This window comes from Colias philodice, chromosome 23, assembly GCF_061535455.1.
Source record: "Colias philodice isolate Cphi_HAF_F1 chromosome 23, ilColPhil1 Martin Lab GWU primary, whole genome shotgun sequence".
NCBI classification, from domain to species: Eukaryota; Metazoa; Arthropoda; class Insecta; order Lepidoptera; family Pieridae; genus Colias; species Colias philodice.
Window position 1 is genome coordinate 8,479,396 of NC_143108.1, and position 24,370 is coordinate 8,503,765.

Genomic DNA, 24,370 nt, shown 5'->3' on the forward strand with positions numbered 1-24,370 from the left:
AATTAATAAATATAATTTTTGAATTAAAAATTTTAAGATCTTTGGTTTTTTGAGAACATTTCATTCTTTTAATTAAAATCAAATTGCGAGTGTCAAACAACTAGGCCAGTGTCAATAACTGGGTCTTTTACCTTACTTGCTGTTTCAATAACAAAAAAGTAATATAAACTGACAAAAAAGTAATTTTAATTACATGTTTCAATTTATGCTTAAATAACTTTAAAAAAATTGATTTCAGAAAAAAATATATAAGAAACAAATTGTAGACAATTTAATTATTAATAAGATTGCTCTCTTTAGAAATCTTGATAAAGTTGATAGTTTTTAAGATAAATGATAAATAATGATTCAAGACACAGAGAGGCCGATGCAGCGCATGAGTAAGAGAGAGACGGCGATACTTAAAGGTAAGCGGCGCGTACTTGTGAGCGCGCGAAGTTAACAATTAAAAAACAGATATAAACAATGAAATTTTCTTAAATCTCTATTAACAATATTATTAACTATTGTATAGAGAATTGAAAAAAAAATATTACTTATATATTATTTTTTTTTTAAATATATTTTTCATGGGTCGAAAGTACCCAAATTTGAGATTTTTCAAACCTTAAAAAATTCATATCTTTGAAAATATTAACTTTATCGTGAAAAGTAATTGGACCTTTTTTATTGGTATTTCGATAAAAAATATAAAAAAAATTTGTCCGGTTGAAAAATAACAATTCCTTGCAATTGTTTAAACAATTTCGGTTTAAACAATATGGCACCGGGTTGCCCCATGGCAACATGCATTTATATCATCAGTAGGGCAATTTGAAGAGGATCACGTAAAAAAATTGAGGTGGAATAGTTTTCGGTACTCATGCGCCGATTCCTCCTGGACTAACGGAAAACTGTAAAACGCAAGATTACAATTTAGCTAAAAAGCGCGGGAAGCAGATAAGTGTCACTTTCAGTCAAGTTCTCAATTGACAAATCCCTCGCGAGCGCCCGCCGCCCGCCGCGGCCGCGTCGCACGTTCGGATACTCTTACCGAATCAACTCACTTTATGAGTTTATCGAATATTTTTAGTTTTAACTTATTTTATTTTATATTTATTTTTTATACGAATATACATGTTTAAAATAAAGTGTGGTAAGTAATAATTACAATTATTGATGTATATTAATTAATCATTATTTAAAAACTTAAATACGTAGATAGAATTATGTAGTACATTTTTTTAAATATAATGTTAACGATTTTAAACATCGAATTTTATAAACATTTAATATTATATAGATACATTTTATAGACTTTCATACATCAACATAAAGCAAAAAAAATGTTAAAAGAAACTGAAATATAAACGTGTAATAGCAATAAAGTTAAATTTACTTTAAATTATGATCGGTTTGCTGGAGACGCCGGCGATCACTGCTTTGTGAGTATTACAATCCAAACTCTTTTGTAATATCCTTGTGGAGTGAATTCATTAAAAAATTCTTTAAAAACTGCCGGAACTTTTTTAATTTGATCGCATTGTTGAATGTTTACGTAAATAAGTTTCTATATTTGCCGTGTTATTATTGTTTTGGATAATTAAATGGCTATTTGTAGGATCATTGATAATATATTTTAAAGTGGCAATTATCTGTTCAATTACATAACATTCATGTTGCATTTAATAGCAACAAATTATAATAATATTTTTAGCAGTAAATTCCACAAAATATAAAATGTCGTTGCTCCAATTAGTTCTATGAGCTACTCACGTTAAAAGTCAAATGGCAGCTCTAGCGATGACGTCACAGCTAGGCTCAACAGCTAATGTGCCCATTTTAAAATGAAAATATACCTAATAATAATGAATGCCCATACTTTTTTCATGATACAATTAAACATAGATAATACAAATGCTCATTTTTCGTAAAGTTACGAAATAAAACTAGGATAAAGACAACAACGTAGGTATACGAATTTTTTTTTGGGATGTTAGATAAAAAATGGATAGTTGCTTTTTGCGAGCTATTTTCAGGAAAAATTTGCTAGAAAAAATATCTAACGAGTCGAGCCTTACAGTTTGATTGGGAAAAAACATGAACAGAAATAGATTTGGCGGCAGTCCCGCTTGTCGAGCTGTCACGTCTGCAGAGGCACTTATCAGACGGACAAGATAAGCGCTTGACGCCTGTGCTGCTCGCCGGTAATCGAACTTCAACTTTACGTTTCTGTGATATAATGCTATGACTGGAAATGGAATGGCGAGGAATGACGGTTCCTGGACAAGAATTTTTTGTAATCGTACCAGACCCCACGAACCAGATTTACAGTGTGGAAGAGCTACTCAAAACTACATTATGAGCAATAAGCTATAAATTATAATACAGAAATTTTCGCCGTACTATTAGATTTAACCGTACTGTTTTTTGCTTATTAGTTTTAATTCTCATTTTCTTCAAATGTGTGTACATTAATTAATTATTTACCCCAATTTAGCCTGTGAAACTAAATCTGTGAGAGTTTTAATTATCTCTTACCGTAAAAATTTTCACCTTTAGTACCGAAAAAGGTATCAAAAAAGTAAAATCAAAGGCTGTACGAAAACTATGAGCATCCAGAAGAGCTAGGAAAGTGAACAAGCGCTCAAACGTGGTCTTTGAAATCGAAATGATTCCGACGAATACGAGTTCGCTACATTTTGCAGTTACCCGTGTTTCACAATCCACATTACTGTTTAATTAAACTCAATGTTTGTGTTCATTAATTTTTGATAATATTCTGTGAATGATTTTTTTAAATTTGTTTCCTTCGAAATAACAACATAGCGCATAGTGTGCCTGACAGACAGAATTTAGTTGAAATTATTATCGACTTGAGCATGTATATCCTCATTTTACATATTAATTTCGGCCTTACCTCTATACAATTAAGCTTCTTCAAGAAGCGATTTTGAATAGTCTTATTGAGATAATTATATACATTATTATATCAGTTTTGCATCGTTATCGCATGCTTTCGACGACTAATATTTTATATTTTTAAAGTACATAATATTTCCTCATTCAGCAATGTAATAGAGTAACCTTTGGCAAGATGGCAGTCTGCGGGGAAATCTAGCGCACGGCAGCAGTCTCCGCGCGACTGTACTCGCGTCCATCTGCTATACTACAGTCGGGCGGAAAAGTGGATTGGAAATTGCTTTTTTCTTCGATACTGAAAGCATGATCGATGGGTGAGGAAAGCAATTCCAATAATCTAGTATCTTAAATGTTTAAAAATACGTGAGTGATGATGACTTTGCTAAAACATATCATCTATTCATTACTATTATCAATTTTCAATTTACATGAAACAAATCTGAACATATTTTGATAAGAAAGGAATTATTTCCTGATGATAAAATATGGAAGATTAAAAAAAGATGCAATTATAAGTAATTCCGTTCACCTATTGGCTATTGCCTGATAACATGCAGTGAATAACTAAAACTATATAAATCAGTTTAAGGGAGTTGCGAGTTACAGAATTAACCTATAACTAGGTACTAGCAATGTGGTGGCAATACGCGGCTGGCAACACGTAAATTGCGTTTACCCAGAGGACATAACCAGAGCCGGCGCGCCGAGCGTCACCTTACAAATTACACCAATTTTCATATCTAATCTAATACTTCATGAACATTTTCAGAGCTTGTGGCTTTATCAGTGTCTTTTTTTATTAAAAATGTATATTACTATTCATTGAACTTATTCATTTAAAAACTCAATTGATTCAAATCCCTATAAAAACCTATTCTAGGCTCAAAAGCGTTTTAATTTAAATAAAAAACTTTTATTCCGTAGTTCGGCGTGAAAAATGTATGCTTTTCAATTCAATATTAAACACTCGAAATAGCTTTCAATTGCCCAACATTTAAAGTAATAAAATCTATTAAAAACAGAAACGCTCGTGTCGAATAAGCTCAATTTAAAACGTTTTTATTCTGGTCAACAGAATGGATGCTTTTAAATTGCTATTGGAATACAAAAAAAAACTTGTTTATATAAAATTTCTTTTCAGATATTGAAACTTAATTGCGGCACCATTACGTAAGTTTTTATTATGACAAATATTGTAACATCCTAACTATTTAAGTTTAGTTTAGTTTTAAGCCTGAAATATTAATATTAGATGTCCTTTTAGGAAACATAGTTATCTATGAAAAAATTAGAATGAAATTAGTTGTGCTTCGAAGTTTGTGACGTCATCAAATAGTTCTCACGCGCCCTTCGTTACGTGGTACACGCCAGTACGGCCCTGTGTGTTCAGCATTTGCTGAGAAGGCGCAGCGGGCTTAACGAGCTCGTTTATCTTCACCTCTCGAATATTATTCACCAGTAACGCTCCTAATTACACCTCAACTCGGAACACTGAATTGCTTTTTAACTGACTTCTGAAGGTTTTCAGGGATACGTGTAATATATTTGATAGCTATATGATTTGATGTGGTATGAATGGAGTTATTGTTCTTTTGTTAAATTTATTGGCAATTATGTTTGAGTAAGTAAATTTAATTATTAAATTTGTTGTGAAACACCAGTTTGGAAGAATTATCCTGTGTATAACAATATATTGAGAAACGTTCCCTATTTCTATTTTCTATATTAAATTATTATATCACACAAGATAAAGTCAAGAAAAAAAATAGCTTATCTTAAGTTTTATTTCAACTACATGTTATTTATTTAGACAAAGGGACAATTGCAAATAGCAAAAGCTTAATACGGTTATAAGACGTTTAAACTTTTTAATACAAGTTTACACAGCAAGTTTCCACAGCAAGTTTCCACGATAAAGTTATATAATTGGGAACATCCGGTAAAATTTATCTCAGAACTATAGCGAGATCCAGTTAATTTCTACTTGAACTATAGCTAAAGGAATGCACTAATTCGAACCTAATTCGCAATAAAATATGATTTATTTTCTCCCTGTGTGTTACATATTTTTAGATTGTGTAGTATTTAGTCGAAATATTTAAGCTACGATTTTTTGCTACAAACAGTTTCCAATTTTTTTTGAAAATTGGTAAATTTTGTAGCAATAATAACAAAAAAATGTGGTGTATGTTTTTTCCTATGCCTGAAGGTTGCTTTGTAGACACTTTGGCTTCGAGCCATAAGTACATTTCACTTTAATAATATATTTATGAAATAAGATTTGACCGATTGTACAATGAAGAATAAATATTTATAAAAAAATTGTTCTCTCACCAGGTCCAACGCCGTCATAGTGGAAGTCTTGCAGGAAGAGCGTCCGCGAGTCGACGGCGTACAGGCGCCCGCGCACGCCGTGCTGCAGCGACGACAGCGCCCCAATCTCCTTGCCGTAGTGCCGGCCCTGGCAGCTGCCTGCGAAACAAATAAAAATATAAAAATAATAATTATATGTATTGTGTGTAAATTTACAGATGTTTATTGCACAAATCGAATTTTTTATTAACAAAAATAAATGTTTCTTTATTTCTATATTTTTTTCACTGAACATAATGCATTCTGCACATTTTGTAAGTTTTTTAATTTTTAGTATTTCAAATAAGAACAACCGTGCCTATGATTGCGATTAAAGTTTGAAATCTATCATATTGCGATTTGCGACGACTGCAACGCATTTCTCACTTCGTAGTAATTATTGTTACAAAGTACCGACCTTTATTTTTAGGCCAAGGATTTGTAAATTAATAAAACCATAAGGATGCGAACATTTTTATAATGCGATACTATACAATAAATTAACTTTCTTATTTTTACCCGCTAAAGCTTAAATATTTGTGAAATCGCGTGGGAGTTGCCCTAAAGTAAAGTGATTCTTCAAGTTTTATGAAAATAGCTAACTCTGAATTTTTATCGCATTTTTATATTCAGTATGAATTATGTTATTGTTAAAGTGGATATTTCTCTCCATTTATAATCTCCGTTTACACCACACCGTTCTAACAAATATACGATATAGAAAAACTTTTGTACGCCGGGTAAATAAAACTTCCAGTTCGAATTTCAACGGGAAAATATGTATACCTAAAAATTTCTGGTGAGATCTGAATTTATACCGATATCCATTGCATGCTTGTTAATTCAATGTTTATCACGTTGTACACATTATGTATTTTAAGCGATGAAAAACACATACTTCTACTAGCGCTACAAGTTTATAATTAACTTCACATTTGTCGCATTAAATCAATTTTCCGGATCGCTTCATTCCGATGTAAACATGACATGTTTCCCGGGCAATTGAAACCGGTTGGTAATCAGTGTATAATCATTTGAGTAATTACATGTAAGGCGTTCCCGGCGCTAGAGCCTGTTTTCTTCATTCAGTTCAACGGCCGCGGCCGAGGAAGCAAAAATAAGTTCAGAAACAGGTGAAAGTTGTCAAGGACGACTCTCACTTCCGCCAACAAAACCCACGGGCTTATTTATTGCAGTTTTTACGACGCAAATGGATGGGTTATGATGAATTGCTTTTATTCACTCGTGGGAATTCGATCAACGTTACATTAGGTTATGGATTGCGTGTTATTTATTTTGTATCGTTTGGTGCGACGATCAGAATACATAAGGGTTTATAATAATATAATACATGACCCATTTCGAAATAATGCTTCAATTTATGATTTCGGTTTATTGTATGTATTATCATTAATAGAATAAAAAATATGATATTGAAATTGTCATCCGTATTTTGTTTTGTCTATAAAAAAATTGGCTTTACTACTCTACTACTTTCAATAATAGAGACCTTAGTGTAGGTCAGATCACACGTGGCGACACTACGTGCTAAATTAAGTGGAACAAGGTGAGCTGCCGAACTGCACGGTACACGGTGCACCACTCGCTAAAGGGCATGCTGATCCAGACTGATTATAAGATAGCAAAGTATGGACTTCGATTAAATGATGTTTAAGAAATGAATGGAATATAGGCGTGAATGAATGTGAAGTTTACGAAAGTCGAAGAAGAATAAATAAGATAGAATGAAGCCTTTCTATTTCATTATTTTGAACTAAATGTGTATTATTTGAAGCATTGCAAATCTTAGTTTAAGTTTAGTCAATATAATTGGTGCTAGACTGTAGGATAAAAAGACTGGAAACTTTTAGCTATATCTCTAACTTGTTACGAAGTTTGGACTCAAAGCGGCAATGAATTTTATTAAGAGAAGTCACTGAGTTTGAGCAAATGAAAGATTTGTGGACTATAATTCAAAATTTTAAATGTTTCTGTTTCGTAATAACTAATAGCATATTGCTGACATACAGTGGTTGTGTCTTAAATATGCTCATTTAAAACTCGCAACTAAGTACGTAATACTCGGAATTAATTAAATAATACCTGTCTATTGTAATAAATTAAAGATGTTACTGCAACTTGAAATAGCAGAATAGATATTTGATTAGACCAACAGGCCAGAGCTAATATAATTACAACAAGATTTCAAAGCATGATATATCAAGCCAAACATAATCTAAAGGAAGCTGAAACTAGCACAAAGAGATTTTCGTAAGTGTGAGCGGAATAAAGAAGTATTTATCCGATTGCGCCGCTTGTCGCGAAGCAATTCATCAGCCGCTACACTACACCCCGCGCCGCCCGCGCCGCCCGCCTCAAAGGGAAAACTTTGGCTGTCAACGCTTCTGCTTTTGTTATACGTAGGTACTTTACTTTGAACACGATTCATTTTATGGTATTGCGTAATAGGGCAGATGTATTTTTTTACTGATCAATTTTCTATACGAACTAACCATCATAGTAATTAATTTTTCACCGATCAGTTTCCTTGATCTAATTGAATCGATTCTAGTAAGTAAAGATCGCAACTATCGTAACCTCGGGTCATAATGTAAAAAATAGAAAATTAAATCTTTTAAATTACAACATGGAAATAAATTGGGCAAAACTTACGTATTGGATTTATCACATTTTAATAATTTGCTACTGTTTAAATTATTTATTCCTTTGTAGATAGTATTTCATATTTTTAAATGGTATTTATAGCTAATAGGTATAATAAAAATGTTTCCTCATACGATACTCCAAGCATTATTTTTGACAATATCAAATAACGAGGATAAACTAAGAATATATATATTCAATACATTATTTTTTAGATGAAAACGTTGCATATACATGGAAAAAAGCTCTATAGTAAGTAGTATGTAAATAGCTTAAAGTATGATATAGGCAGTGGCAACTGGCAGTACATAGCGATCATTACGTATATAACGTTCCTGCACTCTTGAGGCCCGCTGTTACGTGGAACGAAAGTGCTCTCAAGAAAGTGACGTGCCTTAAATGGTCACAGAAAAATACTGTCGCTTCTCACCCGCCTTCCGACGACTCTAACCTCTATATAGTTGCGCTACAGCCTAGTATCGCGTGCTCTAGTTAAGTGTATCAAGGCTAACCTTTCTAAAGGTTAACAATAAATCATGTAGACGCCGAGCCATACGCCGCTATTGTGACTGATCCCATTATATTGTTTTGTGCTGAGAACTAATTGAAGGCAGCTAATGTATCTATTGAGAGCCCCCGGCGATTGTGTGCGGCTGATCATGAGCTGCGGCAAATATGGAATTAATTAAACGCAAAACAGTTTGTACATACAGCAGTGTTGTGGGAATTGCATTTTAGTCTGTTGGACATATTATGAACTTTGCAACCACATTTTCGGCTGTTACAATTAAATACCATGTAATAGTGGATGGGCATATTAAAACTGATTACCTAATACTGAATTTTAAGTATATTATGTATGCTAAGTGATAGAATTAAACGTAAAAATAATGCCAATTCTGGTATATCTGGGTAAGTAAGTAATAAGGTAAAAGAATATGACCTCTGTCTGTTTAAAAGACAGATTAATAAAGTGTTAGCTAATCAGTAACGAAGTATTGTGTAAGAATAAAAGGATATCGACCGAGTCGAGAGCGATTGATTTATGTACATACTACAGTAACAACCAGTTCAAGATTTAAATATTATTAATTTCGACACTCATATATAATCTTAACTGAATAACAAAATCCAAATGAGAGCTACATAAACACTTCCTCAATTTATAAATGCACTCGACAAAATAATCACCATTGTCTTCGTAAAAGAGAAATGAACAAAGAATTGCACAACTCTAAATGACTTCTTGCTTCAAGTAGGTATATGACATAAAATCATTAACCATAATGTCTGCTTCATACGTAATCACTTAAAAATAAAGAACCATAATACTCTTACTATAATAGAACTATTTTTGCAAGCATTTCGGATCATTTAGTCTCATAAATTACAATTGGTAAAACGTTTGGTTTTCCTGTTCATGTGAAATGCAACCTAAATAAAAGATTTATAAAAGAAAGTGTTTACGCAAAACGAATTACTAGTATCTTTCCGGTTCTGTATTTATTTTTTATCAACAGCTATTGAGTTCGTTGCTGTATACGATTATAAGTTAACATTATAATATACCTCTTTCTCTTTAAGCCTAACATATTGAATTTCAACCAAATCAGTGACATATATTTAAATAAAATAGCAACAAACTTTCCACTTCCCATCCCTAACTTTCCGATATTACTGGATAGAAGTCTCAAATAAATAAATATGAAAGGCCACATGTGAGCTATTTGAACTATTATCCGTCATAAGCCGTGTTGTTAGCGCCGCATGTCCTCGCTAATGGCTGACGGGCAACTTTTATACCCGACCGGGATATTACCTCGCTGGTCATTCTAACTCCGGAGATCTTGTTTAACTTTATAGACCACTACCACCACTAGTTCTAGCTGAGTTTATATGTTCAGGGGATTTTGTTGAAGGGAGTGCAGATGAATGTTTTGTAGAACAGGGTAATGCACAATGTGATTAATCTTTGCAAAGAAAGACCACCATAACAATATTAATTAAAAATAAAAGCATTTGGCTGTGACTATTGGAAGAATTGATCATTAATAATATCAGAGAGACAAGCGAGTAAGTTCTTCAGCTCTTGATTTGTAATAAGGAATTATTACTTTAGAATATTCAGCGCTGATTGTTCAAAGCAAAAGCTGAAAATTGATAAAGCGCGAAGTGAGTAGGAATTGGCGGGAAAATTGTAACACCGTCCAGCAATTAGTGACCTCGCCGAGCTCTCGGAGATGTAATCAATTGTTACCGATCACTATTGATTTGTGAACGCTGAGCATTGAACCTAGATCGAATTTGCTACTCTACTCTTTTAAGAGCTCACCATGCGGGACGTGCAATGCGATATATTTAATAACTATGAAAAAAGATAAATTTTTTCTCTTCCAATAGAAGATTGAATTAACATTGCGCTAAAGTGGAGAGCAATCTATTGACTTTTGATTTTAGATTGCGGATAAATTGAGCAAGAGAAGAGCCAGTTTTCATAAAATATTTAAAAGTCAGCTAACTTTCAACTACTTATTACACAAGTTGTAATCCTCACAGTTGATTGAAACATGCTATACAAGTAATGTAGCCCATCACAAGTTTTATACTCATGAAAACAATACCTAACTTATCCGCAAATACATAACCAACAAATAAAAGCCACCGTATCATTCAATACGTCAATAATTGAAATTTAAAAGGAAAAACTTCAGGCATAATTGGAGACTTGTAAAAATGCAAATGTGCATCAAATCCCGGCTGAAGCGAGCGACCCCTGAATGGCGGCTAACGAACCGGAGCACACGTGGCTTCCAGAGGCTTCCATGTTAAATGCTCTTTTGAGTGACGGGATTTGTGTCAACAAACTATTAGAGGGATCAATGAACTTAGGTGTGAGTTATTTAAATGTTTTACGATGATATAAGTGCAAGTAGAAAAATAAGGTCTGTCAAGGAAATAGGTTTTGGAAATAGGTTTAATAATTAATTGCAGTACTCGTTTCGGATAAAAACTTTCGTTTCTTCAGTTTGTCACCAATATTCTTTAGACCCACGCCTACAGCTACTCATCGCTACAATAATTATAGACCTCTATGGAACGAATTGCCTTAAATTAAGTTCCAAATAAAAATTACGCATTGTCCATGACCGAATCACACCGAATGTTGGAAAGCAATTAAATCAGATGAAACTAGTGACAGTCGATTTACTCTCCGATGATCAAGTACACTTTCACTCGTCTCTGATTGATCGATAAGTTGTTCGTTGTAATTAATTATTGTAATCTTTGTCTTGTATACTTTTATATGATACGTCTGTGTTTATTAGACACACCTTGACCAGTGCGGTATGGGACAACTTTACACAATTTATAGACTTGGTACAGTTTTATAGGTCACTAAGGTTTGCTTTCGAGTTTGAATCGTACTTTCGCATCAGTTTTCAAAAGATCGAAGATTATCGCAATGTAAATGTTTGTGTATACAGTACAACATATGTAAAGTCTCGAATGATTAATTGTCTTTCATCCGGACAATACAAACAAATTAAAGGATATAATTTTATTGAATACAATTAAAGAAGTAGTAGGTATTTTTTCAATAAAACCTCACGCTGCACGCTCTGCAGCTGAAGTATGTAGCTACGTAAAATATGTTACAACAATTTTTTTCGCGATTGATTTTTCTCTTGATAAATTTATTACTGATATTATACAATACATAAAAATCCGAAACAGATAATAATAAAACAGATAGCTTTTAAAACGCATGAAAACTGATTTCAACAATCGATGTAATATGTAAATTATGAATGTCCCAATATTTGGTATGCTTATTCATAAAACCCAAATTCGTAAATATTTGTTTTAAATCCGATGTTTACAATGGTGTGAAATTTACATAATTCTTTACTATTGGGCCACATAATATCATCGCACGCCACACCGCTTAGCGCCTGCATTGACATAATGCACTACATGCAGCACGTCTTTATGTCGCATCACTTTCCACTTGCTCTCACTTTCTACGCATTTTTGTCCCTCCCCCCCTCCCCCTTCCTCCTTCCTCCTGTGCCCCGCTACTACCCCCCGCTATGTATCTCTGCGCTCACATTATTGTTGTTACGTCATCATTCGCAACGCATGTGCAATTTTAATAAATGTCAACCGTTTAGTTTGAGTACTGTTACTTAATTTTTACCTTCTATAATCGTCTTAGATCTTTACAAAGATAATGAGGCTGTTGTATAAGAGCATAGTGAAGCCTGAATTATTGTTATTGTCTAAATTTCCTCATGTGTGTCTTTAAATTTGTTAAACATTTCAACAATATAAGCATATTAAATATAAAGAAAACATAATAATATAAATTAAACGTAGATCAATAAGATCGATACATAACTTGCACAAAGAAAGTGTATATTACATTTTCTCTATAATTACAGTTCTCTTGACAATTAACTTTTTTTACCTAATAGCAGTAACTAAAAACTCAGTGAAAGCTATTTTTCGAATTGAAAAGAAAAGACGAAGGCTTTAGTTATAATTTGACAAATAGAAACCAACATAATATAATGAATTTAGCTCTATATCATGAAATATCTAAAAAAAACTAGTTTAATTACACGCTTTGCTGACTATATGCTTACCGCCACGACCAAACATATTACAGTGCTAGTTACTTGAATTCAAGAATGTAAAGCTTTAAACTTAATCGAAAATAAGAACACATCGACATCATACTAGAACCGAGTAATTCCATTTCTATGAATAGTTTTCCCACAGAACACATAACATTTTACAAGATAGTCTCATTAAGAAGAGATAGCAAACCGTTAATAATGATAATAAAAGTAAAACGTAGCATTACTACAGGAGCGAGTTTACGGCGCGGTACGGCGCGGTACGGCGCGGTACGGCCGGGCGGCCGCGGCAGCTGAGATGTAACGCTCGTAAAGTTTCATGTTTGAATTATTTTAATTCCTTCATTTCCCGCCTCAGTGTAATGCGATGCAAACGGCACAATGTGTTTACATACTGATTACCTGCCTACATTCACATTGGCCTTTGTTATGGTTGCAGTTATTCAAATTTATCGCAGGCGCAAAGTTTCATTACCAGAATGATATACATCCTCTAAAAATGAAAACTAGATCATCTAAAAATTAAAAAGACATTAACAATACACATAATATGTAAGTTATTAAAAAATAATGTAAATGATTGAATGAATGAAAACGTATTACCTGTTTAATTAATATTTATTCCATTAGAAATAGATACTGCCTATGTTTAACTGCTTTAATAAAAACAACACCTGTGGTCCACGGAAATGTTAAATTTAGAGATGATGAAGGATGAGCTCACAGGTCAGGTGTGCAAGTGAAATGGGATCGATAATAATAAAATATCAATAATCATATAATTAGTAATTTGAGCCGCGCCGCGGGAGAGCCTCTGGCTCTGACCGACCGCGGCGGTTACACAAGCTTTTATTATACAAAGTACCTTATTCTCGTGTGGAATATTATAAATACTGAAATAAGGCACTTTAACAGTGTCAACAAAAAGGTAAAAAGCACGTTCATGTATTTTTTTCAGCGGATAACCGTTGGAGCATTGTTTTGCTAGCTAAGTAAAAAATATAAATGCGACATTCTACACGATCCTTATGTTTAGCAAGCTTAATTTTATTATTTGAATAAACGTAAAATGTATATAAGTAGTATATTATCTTGTAATTGAAGACATCACAGACACGTAAGAAACTTGTCAATAGAAGACTGAATTGTACAAATTATGACAATAGGTTTCCTTTTTATGTCATGTGATTTATCCATGATTGGCACAATATAAATGTTTAATGTACCTTCACATAATGGTACTATATTGATAAATTTATCTTCTATGCGAAGCCCTCAACGATCATCATCATATTATATATTACGTAGGTAGTACTTTATTCCTTAATATTTAACAACACTTCTCACATGTCTCAAACAGAGTCATCTTCAAAATATATGTCAATCACTAATCCTTCAAAGATACATATATAAATATTATCAGCGCAGAGATACATATATATATTATATAGCGGAGTTACGTAAGTGTCATGCTCACGCCGCGTCCACACAACTTTTAAATGGGCAAGTTGGTCTCCGCACTGCCAATGCTCTGTACTCAACTTCTTCTATTTAGTATTTACTATCCGAGCAGCTTTCAGGAAAAGCTTTCAATATGAATATAAATAAGATTTTCAGTGTAGAGATTCACATTTTTTCTATAATATGAGTTATTAAAAGGATCTTTTCAGAGTGTCTCCTATGTTTGTGTTATAAATTTTTGCAAATACGCAAATATGTCTTCGTATTATATACCATCAAAGGATTAACTATTATTATTTATTAATTATTATTATTAACGACTCACATAAATTTGCATCAATTGTGATGTCAACCTTATGTGTGAGATAGGAAGAGAATGATTAGTTAAATGTGTTTCCACCCTTCACACCTCCCGAGAAACGTGAAAACATAATGAGAATATGTAATCCGGTATCCCGTTCCCTTCTATATTACGGTATAACGGCCTTCAGTCTTTGGATACATACATGATGAATTTAACGTGGTTAATAAATAAAATTGTCAATTTTCATTTGATATTGATATTAAAATAAACATAATATAAAGACTTATTATCGTCGTAATTTGCCTTAATGTTTGTTTTTAATAATTTTCTCTCAGTTTAAAACTTGAAAGTCGTACAGCGTATGAAGCAATCGATTACCATCGTTATTCGGCGAACTGCCAATAACACAGCACTTCAAATGCATGTTCAAGTCATCAAATGTGATAATAAAAAGTTCAACTGAGTGAGGTCTCGGAATATCGCAATTTGAGCATTGCATGTAAGTGGTATTGCGTCAGGCTGCAGCTCCCACGGTGTTAGCCAACGCTGGTGGATGCCCACCATTGTTCCACTTCATACCATACCTGTATACTGTGGGAATACGCGCTTTTCATTTGTATAATATCGTAGCCATTATAAAAGAAGAAAGTGTATACTTTCTTCAAAGTTTCATCAACTTATTTGTTAAATGAACCATAATTATTATGATCTTGAGAAAGGCGTTAATGTTTACAATAAATAATATGTGATATTGATCTAAGCTAGTATGGGAAAATATAAAAATAAAGCTGAATAACAACAAGATTATCATCTCTTACGAATCTCTTACGTAACAACATACAGAAGTCGCAGCAACGGTTTAGCTTTATCGTCGCGAATAATTAAAGAGAAAGTATTTCAGTAACGCAGAGGTTGCGAGGGTCACACAAAGACATTCATTGGGACAAAGGGCATACCTGTCGCGGCCCTCCACTGCGCCCGATCTACAACTGTCACTCATTCCTCTATCCTTATATACATTCAGGTATAAATATCACTATCCCTAAAATATATTGCATCATTAATTGTTCATTTTATTATTTTGTTTGTATAAATTTAGTAGCAGTCTTTTGAATATCATGTTCATATGAAAAGATAATGAATGCGTAAGGTAATTTAGACAATAAAAAATTAATTAATGAGGTTACCTTAAAATAGAGCAGTGCCTACAACGTTTTATAAGTTCAGAAAAAAATATAATTAGCAAAGTAATCAGAAGAAGTAATATTAGCTCTACGTGGCCAAAATACATATTCATAAATTTTTATAATTATAAAGTGCTAATCGCGCTAAACGATTTTATGATTACCGCTTTAAATGTTTTAAAGTTTTTCTTGACCCAGTTTTTGCTCGATCTTAGAATAGAATACATTAAACTGTGAACTGTAAACTTTATGCAACATAAATAAAAACATGAAGTAACTGAATGCAAAAAGACGCGATGAAGGACAAATTTATACTAATAGCTAAAAGTTTGATTGTATAACTGTGTTATAAAGAATAAAAAAATAATAAAAGTGACATGTTTACTGTTATATCTAACGCTAAGCTATAACACATAATTTATCTTATTTCATAAGATGCTTATCCTACAGGCTATATGGCTATTCTATAAGCAATTCGAATATCATTCTGATGGTTAGTTACAATAACATTCGGAAACAATAATCTATGTTTATTTTTTATCGGTCGCAGACGATTGCAATACATAGACGCAATCAAGCGTGTGTCAAACGTGGGTTTTATGAAAAAGCAATTATCTCAGATTTTCGTTTCTTAATGCAAAAATAAAATAAATGAAAATGATAGCGAGACGAGCTCCACGTAATATTTCATTGTCGACACTAACTTACAATAAAGTCGATGTCGTTTAAAATACATTAAAGGGAACGAGTCGCTGAGAATTGAAAAATGCGATTGAAAAGTGACGCGGCGGGCAAACTTACAACACTAGGCGCTATGGCTCACTTGTGATGTGCTCGTATTAAAAGATAGGTACATATTTATTTTAAATATTGATTCATTAAAATATAATAGTATGGCAAATACAAAAAAATTCTACAGTGCAGTGAGTGGGTATGTTTATTCAATACTGCTAAGATGGCTCTATATTTTCGATTAAAAAAATTCTAAAGTTCAATTATTCAGCTTCATTCATTCGATGCACGGAAGAACTTAATTTTTGGGCAAAATTTTAATTGTATACGTAAACGTTACGTAAACGCCCAAGGGCCGAATTACTGGACACACATTATTGGTCCACGATATGTGAGCTTCAAAAAACTAGCAAACAAAACAATGATTCGCCAACCTTCGACCGTCCGTTACCACTGACAATATACGAGCATTGTTACTCGTATCTATAAAGTACAACCACACATAACACAATACTATACACGTACTTACAACCATACAACAAGTAATGTTCAATTATCAATAGTCAATACAAATAAATATGGATTTAACCCGATGTACGAATTTTACACGGCTCTATTTCAATTTTGAATTGTCTGTTAATTTTACGGATTTGTATTTGTAATATTTCTAGTTGAAAATAACTAAGTATTCGTATAAGATTTGAATTGAACTGACTACATGTGAAAAATGATGATGCATAACTTAATATCTATTTTTTCAGTATGGAAGATGAGATTATTACAATTAGTAACACTTACCTACTTTTAACTCAATTGCCAATGTGTGTTAAATATGGACATATAGGAATGCGGTAAACAAATAAATAGGTATCAAATACAGATGTAGGAAATTGAATATCAAAATAATTATAAGCCTTCATAAATACATTTTAATAAAAAGTATATATTATATTTAATCACGATAAATCATATGTACATATTATAGATATGTAGATACATTTCCTATTAGTAAATAATTAATAACATTACATGTGAATATTTATATTAACCAATACGAAAACTTTTAGTCAGTAATTTGATAAATAATGTATTTATTATAATATCCACTAAGTAGTGAGAAGCTTAATTTCACTTGCCAATAATTATTGTCATTGATAATAATTAATTGATATTAGTGATTGGTGGCGAAGCGCGAAGAAGAGAGTTAGGATACGAAGTAACTTACCTATAGTTTAATCAGTAATTATTTACGGAATACTAGACCCATTTTATGGTATTCGTATTGCGGACATTCACTTACTTTAATCAGTAATCTATTAAAGCTCCATCTAAAACACAAACATTTATTTATTCAAGGCTGTTTCTTTCAAAATCACTTTATAATCATCAAACATGTTCGAAAGGCAGTTTCCACAGAAATAATAATTCATTCACTATATTTTGCAATTTATAAAAGAACGAATTAATTTCATTTAAAAATACAAAGCCTGTATTAATAAACAAAAAAATACTAAAATACCATCTACATCGGTACCGACCAAATAAATCAAATATTGTATCGAATAGTTTCAGTGATATAATATCGTTTTGCTTCAATAGTTTGCAGAAAATTGCATACTTTGAATATTGAGACGACCGGTCCGGGTACCGTTGCCTTGTGACCTACTAAACAGAACTGACCCAATGCATTGCTTGCTCTAAGCAGACAGGTGTAGAGCCTACGAATGATGGCCAGCAATGGATAACGATATTATTCACCGATAGAATGCGACCGAATAACGCTCTCGATGCATCTTATCACGTATCGTTAAAAGATTAACGGAACGATAACTTTGTAGGTATAATTTAATTCACTAACCAGTAGTATTTGACCTCCTTATTATTTGTTATAATGATTTGAGAAAAAGTATAATAATTTCTGGATACAAGCAACACTAACCTATACACTAAGTCACAGATTAAATCTTGAACTATCATATTTTTATCATTTCAGTTAATTTTAGAAACTTTAAATTGATTTGCTGACATTTCACACCGTTTAACCCGAGCTAAGCAAAGCTTAACCCGCGAAGATGTCATGCAAAATTACAATCATTTGTCATAGTAGAAGAGCATTAAGAGTACACAACACACTGCCTTTTTAGGTTATGCAACACGATAAAATATCGTTCCGACACAGTGTAAACCGCGATCGTCTCGGTCGGGCGGCGACGCGGCTCGCACGACGCGTGTAACCGTTAACTTGATCTATCTGATAATTCGACTGTGATATCATCTCGCTACGTCGTTATGTCGTCGAGTGGTGTCACGACATTCTCTGCAGCCATTTAATATTACTACACTCGATATAACTCGTTGTACAGTTAAAAGTTTCACCAAGTTTCTTATCTCTACCGGGCGTATCTAGGAACTACTGCACTGACAGTTGTCTCAAATAGAGTATGGAGAATAGAATAATATATGTACACAAGTTTAGGTTTAGATGTAACGTTTATCAAATTATGAATAAAGTTGTTGTTAGAAACAACCGTTGTGATGAACTGCTGAGTATGGAAGGCATCAAAGCGTTGCGAGATTTCTATTTCTATTTTTAGTTCAATTGTTTGGTGATTTGGGTTTTTTATTTCCTCATTAGAATATGCATGTCATATCAATTACATTCTATTTCTGTTTTAACAGTTCTGAATGTACTTAGATCAATTAATTTTTATAATATAAACATGATATTCTTGGAAAGGAGAGGAAAACCTTAAGCTAATTTTCAGCTCGTCCATCATTATACACCACACATCAATCATATCTGATAGAGCCCGAACTGCCACACGGCCGCTAAACGACACTATTACAGCTCCCCACCGAACAATTAAAACAATCCCATTGATCCGGTAAACTGCGGCGCCAAATACCAACAGTCGCTGTAAAATTATTGGTTTATCATTAAAATGCACAAAATAGGGTTAATGGTTGAATCTCGCAAACGCGATTAACCTCGATATAGCAATGTGGGGGGTGAGGTGCGAGGGGTGCGGGTGCAGGGAGGGAGGTGTTGCCAAAAGCGCTCGCTTGTGAAATGTGCCTGCCGGGACTGGTTCGAACAAGAGACGAACAAAAAGTGCCCAGCGAGTAATGTTGGCGCCGGCGTCGCGGCCCATGCCATAGGATGTAGCGGATTGTGTAGGCAATATCATAAGTCCTTCTTTCATTTGTTTCACTATGTTTTGACTCTAACATAACTCTACATATCACTAACAAGCAAAGAACACAATCTACCTACATTATGGTTTGCAATTTATTTTTCATCCCTATTTTAGTGTTAACCTTAGGTAAGTTACGACCGCGGGGACCATCGTGTTATAATTCCCTATCAAGTTCAAAAAAATTATATAAAGTCGAAAAAACACAGAGGTGTACAAAAAACGCACGAATTGAAAACCTTATATGTACCATATTGTAACGTCGTAGTTGTGGAATGTCCAAAATGTATAAGGTTTATGTTTAAATTTGATGAAAGAGTCGAGCACAATAAAATATAAACGGAATCGCATAATACAATTCATATCGGATCCCTGACAAAGGAATATGTGCTACTTAGTTTAACTTAAATCAAAGTCTCTTATAGAAATAAAAGCTATTGAATAAACAAAGGCTGCCCTAACTCCTAAGCCTCTAGAAAAGAATATAAAATAATATTTTTTATTTTTTATACAGGGTGTCCCACTGTTGGTATACTAAGCTCAAAGGAGGTTATAGTTTTGCACACGCTGAGTACGTAAATAATACTTATAAAATTCCAGCCGCCCAATTTTTTTTCAAATACATAGATGAATTCTAAAAACTGTATGTTGTACAACAACAACCCGCCCAACTTTGCCACCAGCACGTGAGCTATCGTTTAAGATTATGTTTTCATAGACAAAATGCTCACATTAGATTTCGAAGAGGTATATGCCGGCTGCGTGAAGCTACAGAAGAAATCATGGATTTTCAGGAAAATTTTAGCAAAAATTGTTTGACGTAATTTTGTTGTTTAAGAATTTTTTACGTGATCAGTGTATGCAAAACTACAAGTCCCTTCGCGCTTAGTATACCAATAGTGGGACACCCTGTATAAGATAAGAACAACTTGTAAGTAGGTATGTACATTAAACACTAGTATTCTCAAATAAATGAAAATATTTCAATAAGCTTATGACAAAGACCCTGATATCGTTATGATTAGCATACGCTGACATTTACACAAAACATAAAATGTGAAATATGCTCAGTCGCATCTAATTATACTCGTATTGTCTTTATTTTTAATGTTGCAGCTCACACAATGCTGTTTGTGGATAAACAGCAGAGATAACTAAACACTTGCTAAGAATCGTTTAATAAACATTGCTACGCATATAATACAATGTTTGCTTGTTTTATTATTAGCTACTACAGTGACCTGTCAAGTGTCAACATTCAATATAAGATTGGAAGATTGGAACTTATGGAGCTATAGGAACTTAATTATTATTATAGAAAATATACTTAAAACACATTAAATAATAACTATATTATGTATTATAAGATTTCAGTTTGCTGGAAGGAATTTATGCCTAATTATAATTATTTTTTGCTGCTTTCCATTGTGCATATACTTAACGCGGGTATTAATCATCAGAAGGGTCTGTACCAATAATTGCAAGTGACTTCCAGGAGAGTCGAAAACGTAACCAAGGCAGTTAGGCAACAGACTCGTGGCAACGACTTCCCATCGCTTAATGTCAAAGTGCAGTCTAGGGCTGCGACGGCCGGCGTCGGATTATATAACTGCTAGCTGTAGTATTTTGTTACATTTCAGGTGTTTAAAGGCTCTATCTTATACCTATATGCATTACTAATGACATGAATGCACGTTACCAAACATGATTAATGTTCTAATATTCAATTGGCACTAGAATATTTAAGAATCAAATAAGCGAATAAATAACCCCATTTTTATAAGAAAATATTCCTTTATGCCCCGTATAGGTACGAACAAGCAGAACTTAAATAGGTTAAGTCTCAACTGACAAATTATTATAGTACTCCCTTGAAATTTGCTGGCACATGTCCTTCATATTAAATGTGATCTCTGAGCAAGACACAAGTGCAGGATAGAAGATAATAAATAAAATGCTATTGTATACAATATATACATTGTGCATTACAGTAATTTATGTTATGGTTTCCGACTGGAGGTCGACAAGCTTTCATGTTTGTTGTATAATATGTTTAACATTGCTATTAATATCTTTACTTGATTTATTATTACATACTAATATTTAATTTAGTGGGCAACTTCAACACGATTTGATTCAACCATAAAATTCACTCTAACAGAACATCGACTCTTAAAAATTTGTATCATAAATTGGTTAAGTAATAATCGTAGTTTTTGATCATTTTCTAGTGATATGTCTGTTTGTACAGAATATTACGTAAATACCGATTTAACAGTGAAAGTAACCTATGGCTGTTAATAAAACTTTTTTCGTTGATTAACTTTCACTCCATGAGCGTCACTTATCTACTGCTTCTGCTGAGAGCCACGAGCCTGAGAGCCATCATTAACGTTTATTTAAATCGAATACGCATACTCATGTCTTATTATTCTGATTAAATTGCAATTATTTCGGTGTATTTATTTTGTAGGTCAAATCTATTTACGTTTATAACTGTTCTCTGACCTCTAAAGCCTTCCCAACAAAACTTTACAGTCGATATAATATATCTTACGAATAGTAAAATAACAATTAATAATTTCTTTCATTACTATTTCTCATTTCACCCATCATAATATTATCTCAGTTCACACACAACAGTTAACGAGCGGAATCACGTTAATTAAATTTAGTTAACATAACATAATTAATTTTAGTACATCATACAAACACACAATAAATGTTAATATTCTAAATATCATACACATACCTACACTAAATAGGAAAATTTATGGAAATCGTAAACAATAGATAGTTACTCCCTTTAGAAAAAAAATGATTAGAAGTAAAGAGCTGAACTGAAAACTAGCATTTTATTTGATTACTAACGGTCCGCCCCGGCTTCGCCCGTGGTACCTACATGTTTAAACTATCCTATCATCTCTCAAGTTGGATCGAACTACACATGGTGTGCGAATTTTATTATAATCGGTTAAGTGGTTTAGGAGTCCATTGAGGACAAACATTGTGACACGAGATTTATATATTATATTAAGATTGTATTTACGTCAAGACAATAATAAATTCTAAACATGTCACTGGCTATTCAATATTATTTTATCGAGTGCTTCTGAAAACAAATTCGGAGTTATATTTAATAAAAACGAAACCAATATTCACCGTTATAATGAAATTAGCATTAACATTATTAAACAAAAATAAATAATTATTGCTAGGGAAAATCGGAAGTCGAATGTAAGGTTTTTATGAAATAATTCATAATTGAATAAAAAGTTAAATAAATAATTAATGTTAGTCTATTTTAATGTGCTTGAATAATATTTTTATAGCTATATTGGCAGTTCAACGAAGGTAATTGTTAGTTATCATTTGCTATTAGTGCTCTAAAGTTCGTTCCTTTTCTATAAACCGTATAAAGACAAATGTAATGAAATGATTATATAATTATGAATATTATAATATTTTTCTATAATACAGAGTCATCCATAGATTTAGATCTCCGCAACGGTTGGATCGATTTTGACTGGAATTCCACTGACAGATTGGACATGTGATTAGCTATTAAGATACATTAAAATTTAGAAAGTGAATATTATCATGTAATGCGGACAAAGCCGCGGGGATAATTAGTGCAGTACTGTTTTGTTTTTACCTTATTTGCATATGAGAAGGATATATTATACCTACATCGGGCGATAGATTCTACACTTCAGTAGATATTCATTATTATGAATTCAACTTTTTTGGTACTTAATTTAATGTTAAAAATAGGATAAATGAATAAAATTAATATAGCAAAAATTGCCGTAATTTTTTTAAAGATAGGTAGTGCTCTACTATGTTTACAGATACCATAGAGAGTCGCTGTGGGAAAAAAGGAGAAAAATATACTCACACCAACTTCAGTAAAGATAAGGAAATAGGAGTTTCGGAAAAATTTGTACAATTTTGATATCAAAATGCAACCGACAACATTTTTCAGTATGGGTTGAGATTGCGTAGAGCCGAGTGCGTCAATTTAGTGATTATAGAGCTAAGAAAATCATATTAAGTACTATAATTTTAGAGACGCGATCCGACTTTGCTATTCGCATTATAGGACTCGTGTCTGCAATTTGTGCCCAAATATATTATTTTGTAGATATTTGTTTCACAGTGCGATCTTCCCTAACACAATCAGAGACAGGTTTTATAGATTTTCCAATTCTCTCGGACCTTCGTGCATGGAATGGTTCTATCGAGAACAAGATCACAATTTGGAGGGCAACGGGTCAACTTTCGATGTAACTGTTCAAACGGACCAGAGGATTGCGTAGATCCAGGTTAATATCGCGAGCCTCGCGTGTCTAACTCGCAAGAAAGTTTTACGTGCCGAGTGTGTTCATATTTGAGAAAAACAACACATTTACGGTATATTTACTGTTTAGCAGCGGTATTGTACCTCGAAATATTACTCTGTACAATATCTGATTCATAATTTGTGCAGTAAGCATCGATAAAAAATTATTTGCCAATAAAATTGCAATTGTTAAATTCTATGTTTTGAATGGAATAGATAGAGTTCCAATCAAAAAGCAATTTAAACAAAAACTCGTCGTAGATAATTGGTATTTTTTGTTGCATCTACCGGCAGCTTAGCGTGAAAAAGCCAACCAGAAATTGATGAAAACATTTGATCAAATATCTTCTTTCAAAATTGGAAAACTCAGCTAATAATTCAGTTCCTAAATATTTTTCTAAAAATAAAATTTAATCGGCCTTTCAGTAGACTCACCAATAGCTAAAAGCAGCGTAAGCGTCGCCGCAAGAATCATCACAGCGAGCTTATAACACTAAATAAATAAAAAAAAAGAATTTCCCCGCGCTTCGTGTCAAGCGCGCGCGCAAGCTTGGACCCGAGAGACGACTGCCTCTGCGCTGCGGCTCGCCGGCGCG

General features: G+C 33.0%; 1 protein-coding gene across 1 annotated transcript in view; it reads right to left on the reverse strand.

The window, feature by feature from the left end:
- LOC149478184 (protein Skeletor, isoforms D/E-like) overlaps window positions 1-24,370 on the reverse strand; it is a 57,553-nt gene extending 33,183 nt beyond the window's left edge. The window contains exons 1-2 of the mRNA XM_089709696.1: window positions 24,210-24,370; window positions 5,236-5,373 (exon numbers count right to left, since the gene is read on the reverse strand). Of these exons, the coding sequence (XP_089565822.1) occupies window positions 5,236-5,373; window positions 24,210-24,249 (178 nt within the window). The 5' untranslated portion in view covers window positions 24,250-24,370. The remainder of the gene's footprint in view (window positions 1-5,235; window positions 5,374-24,209) is intronic.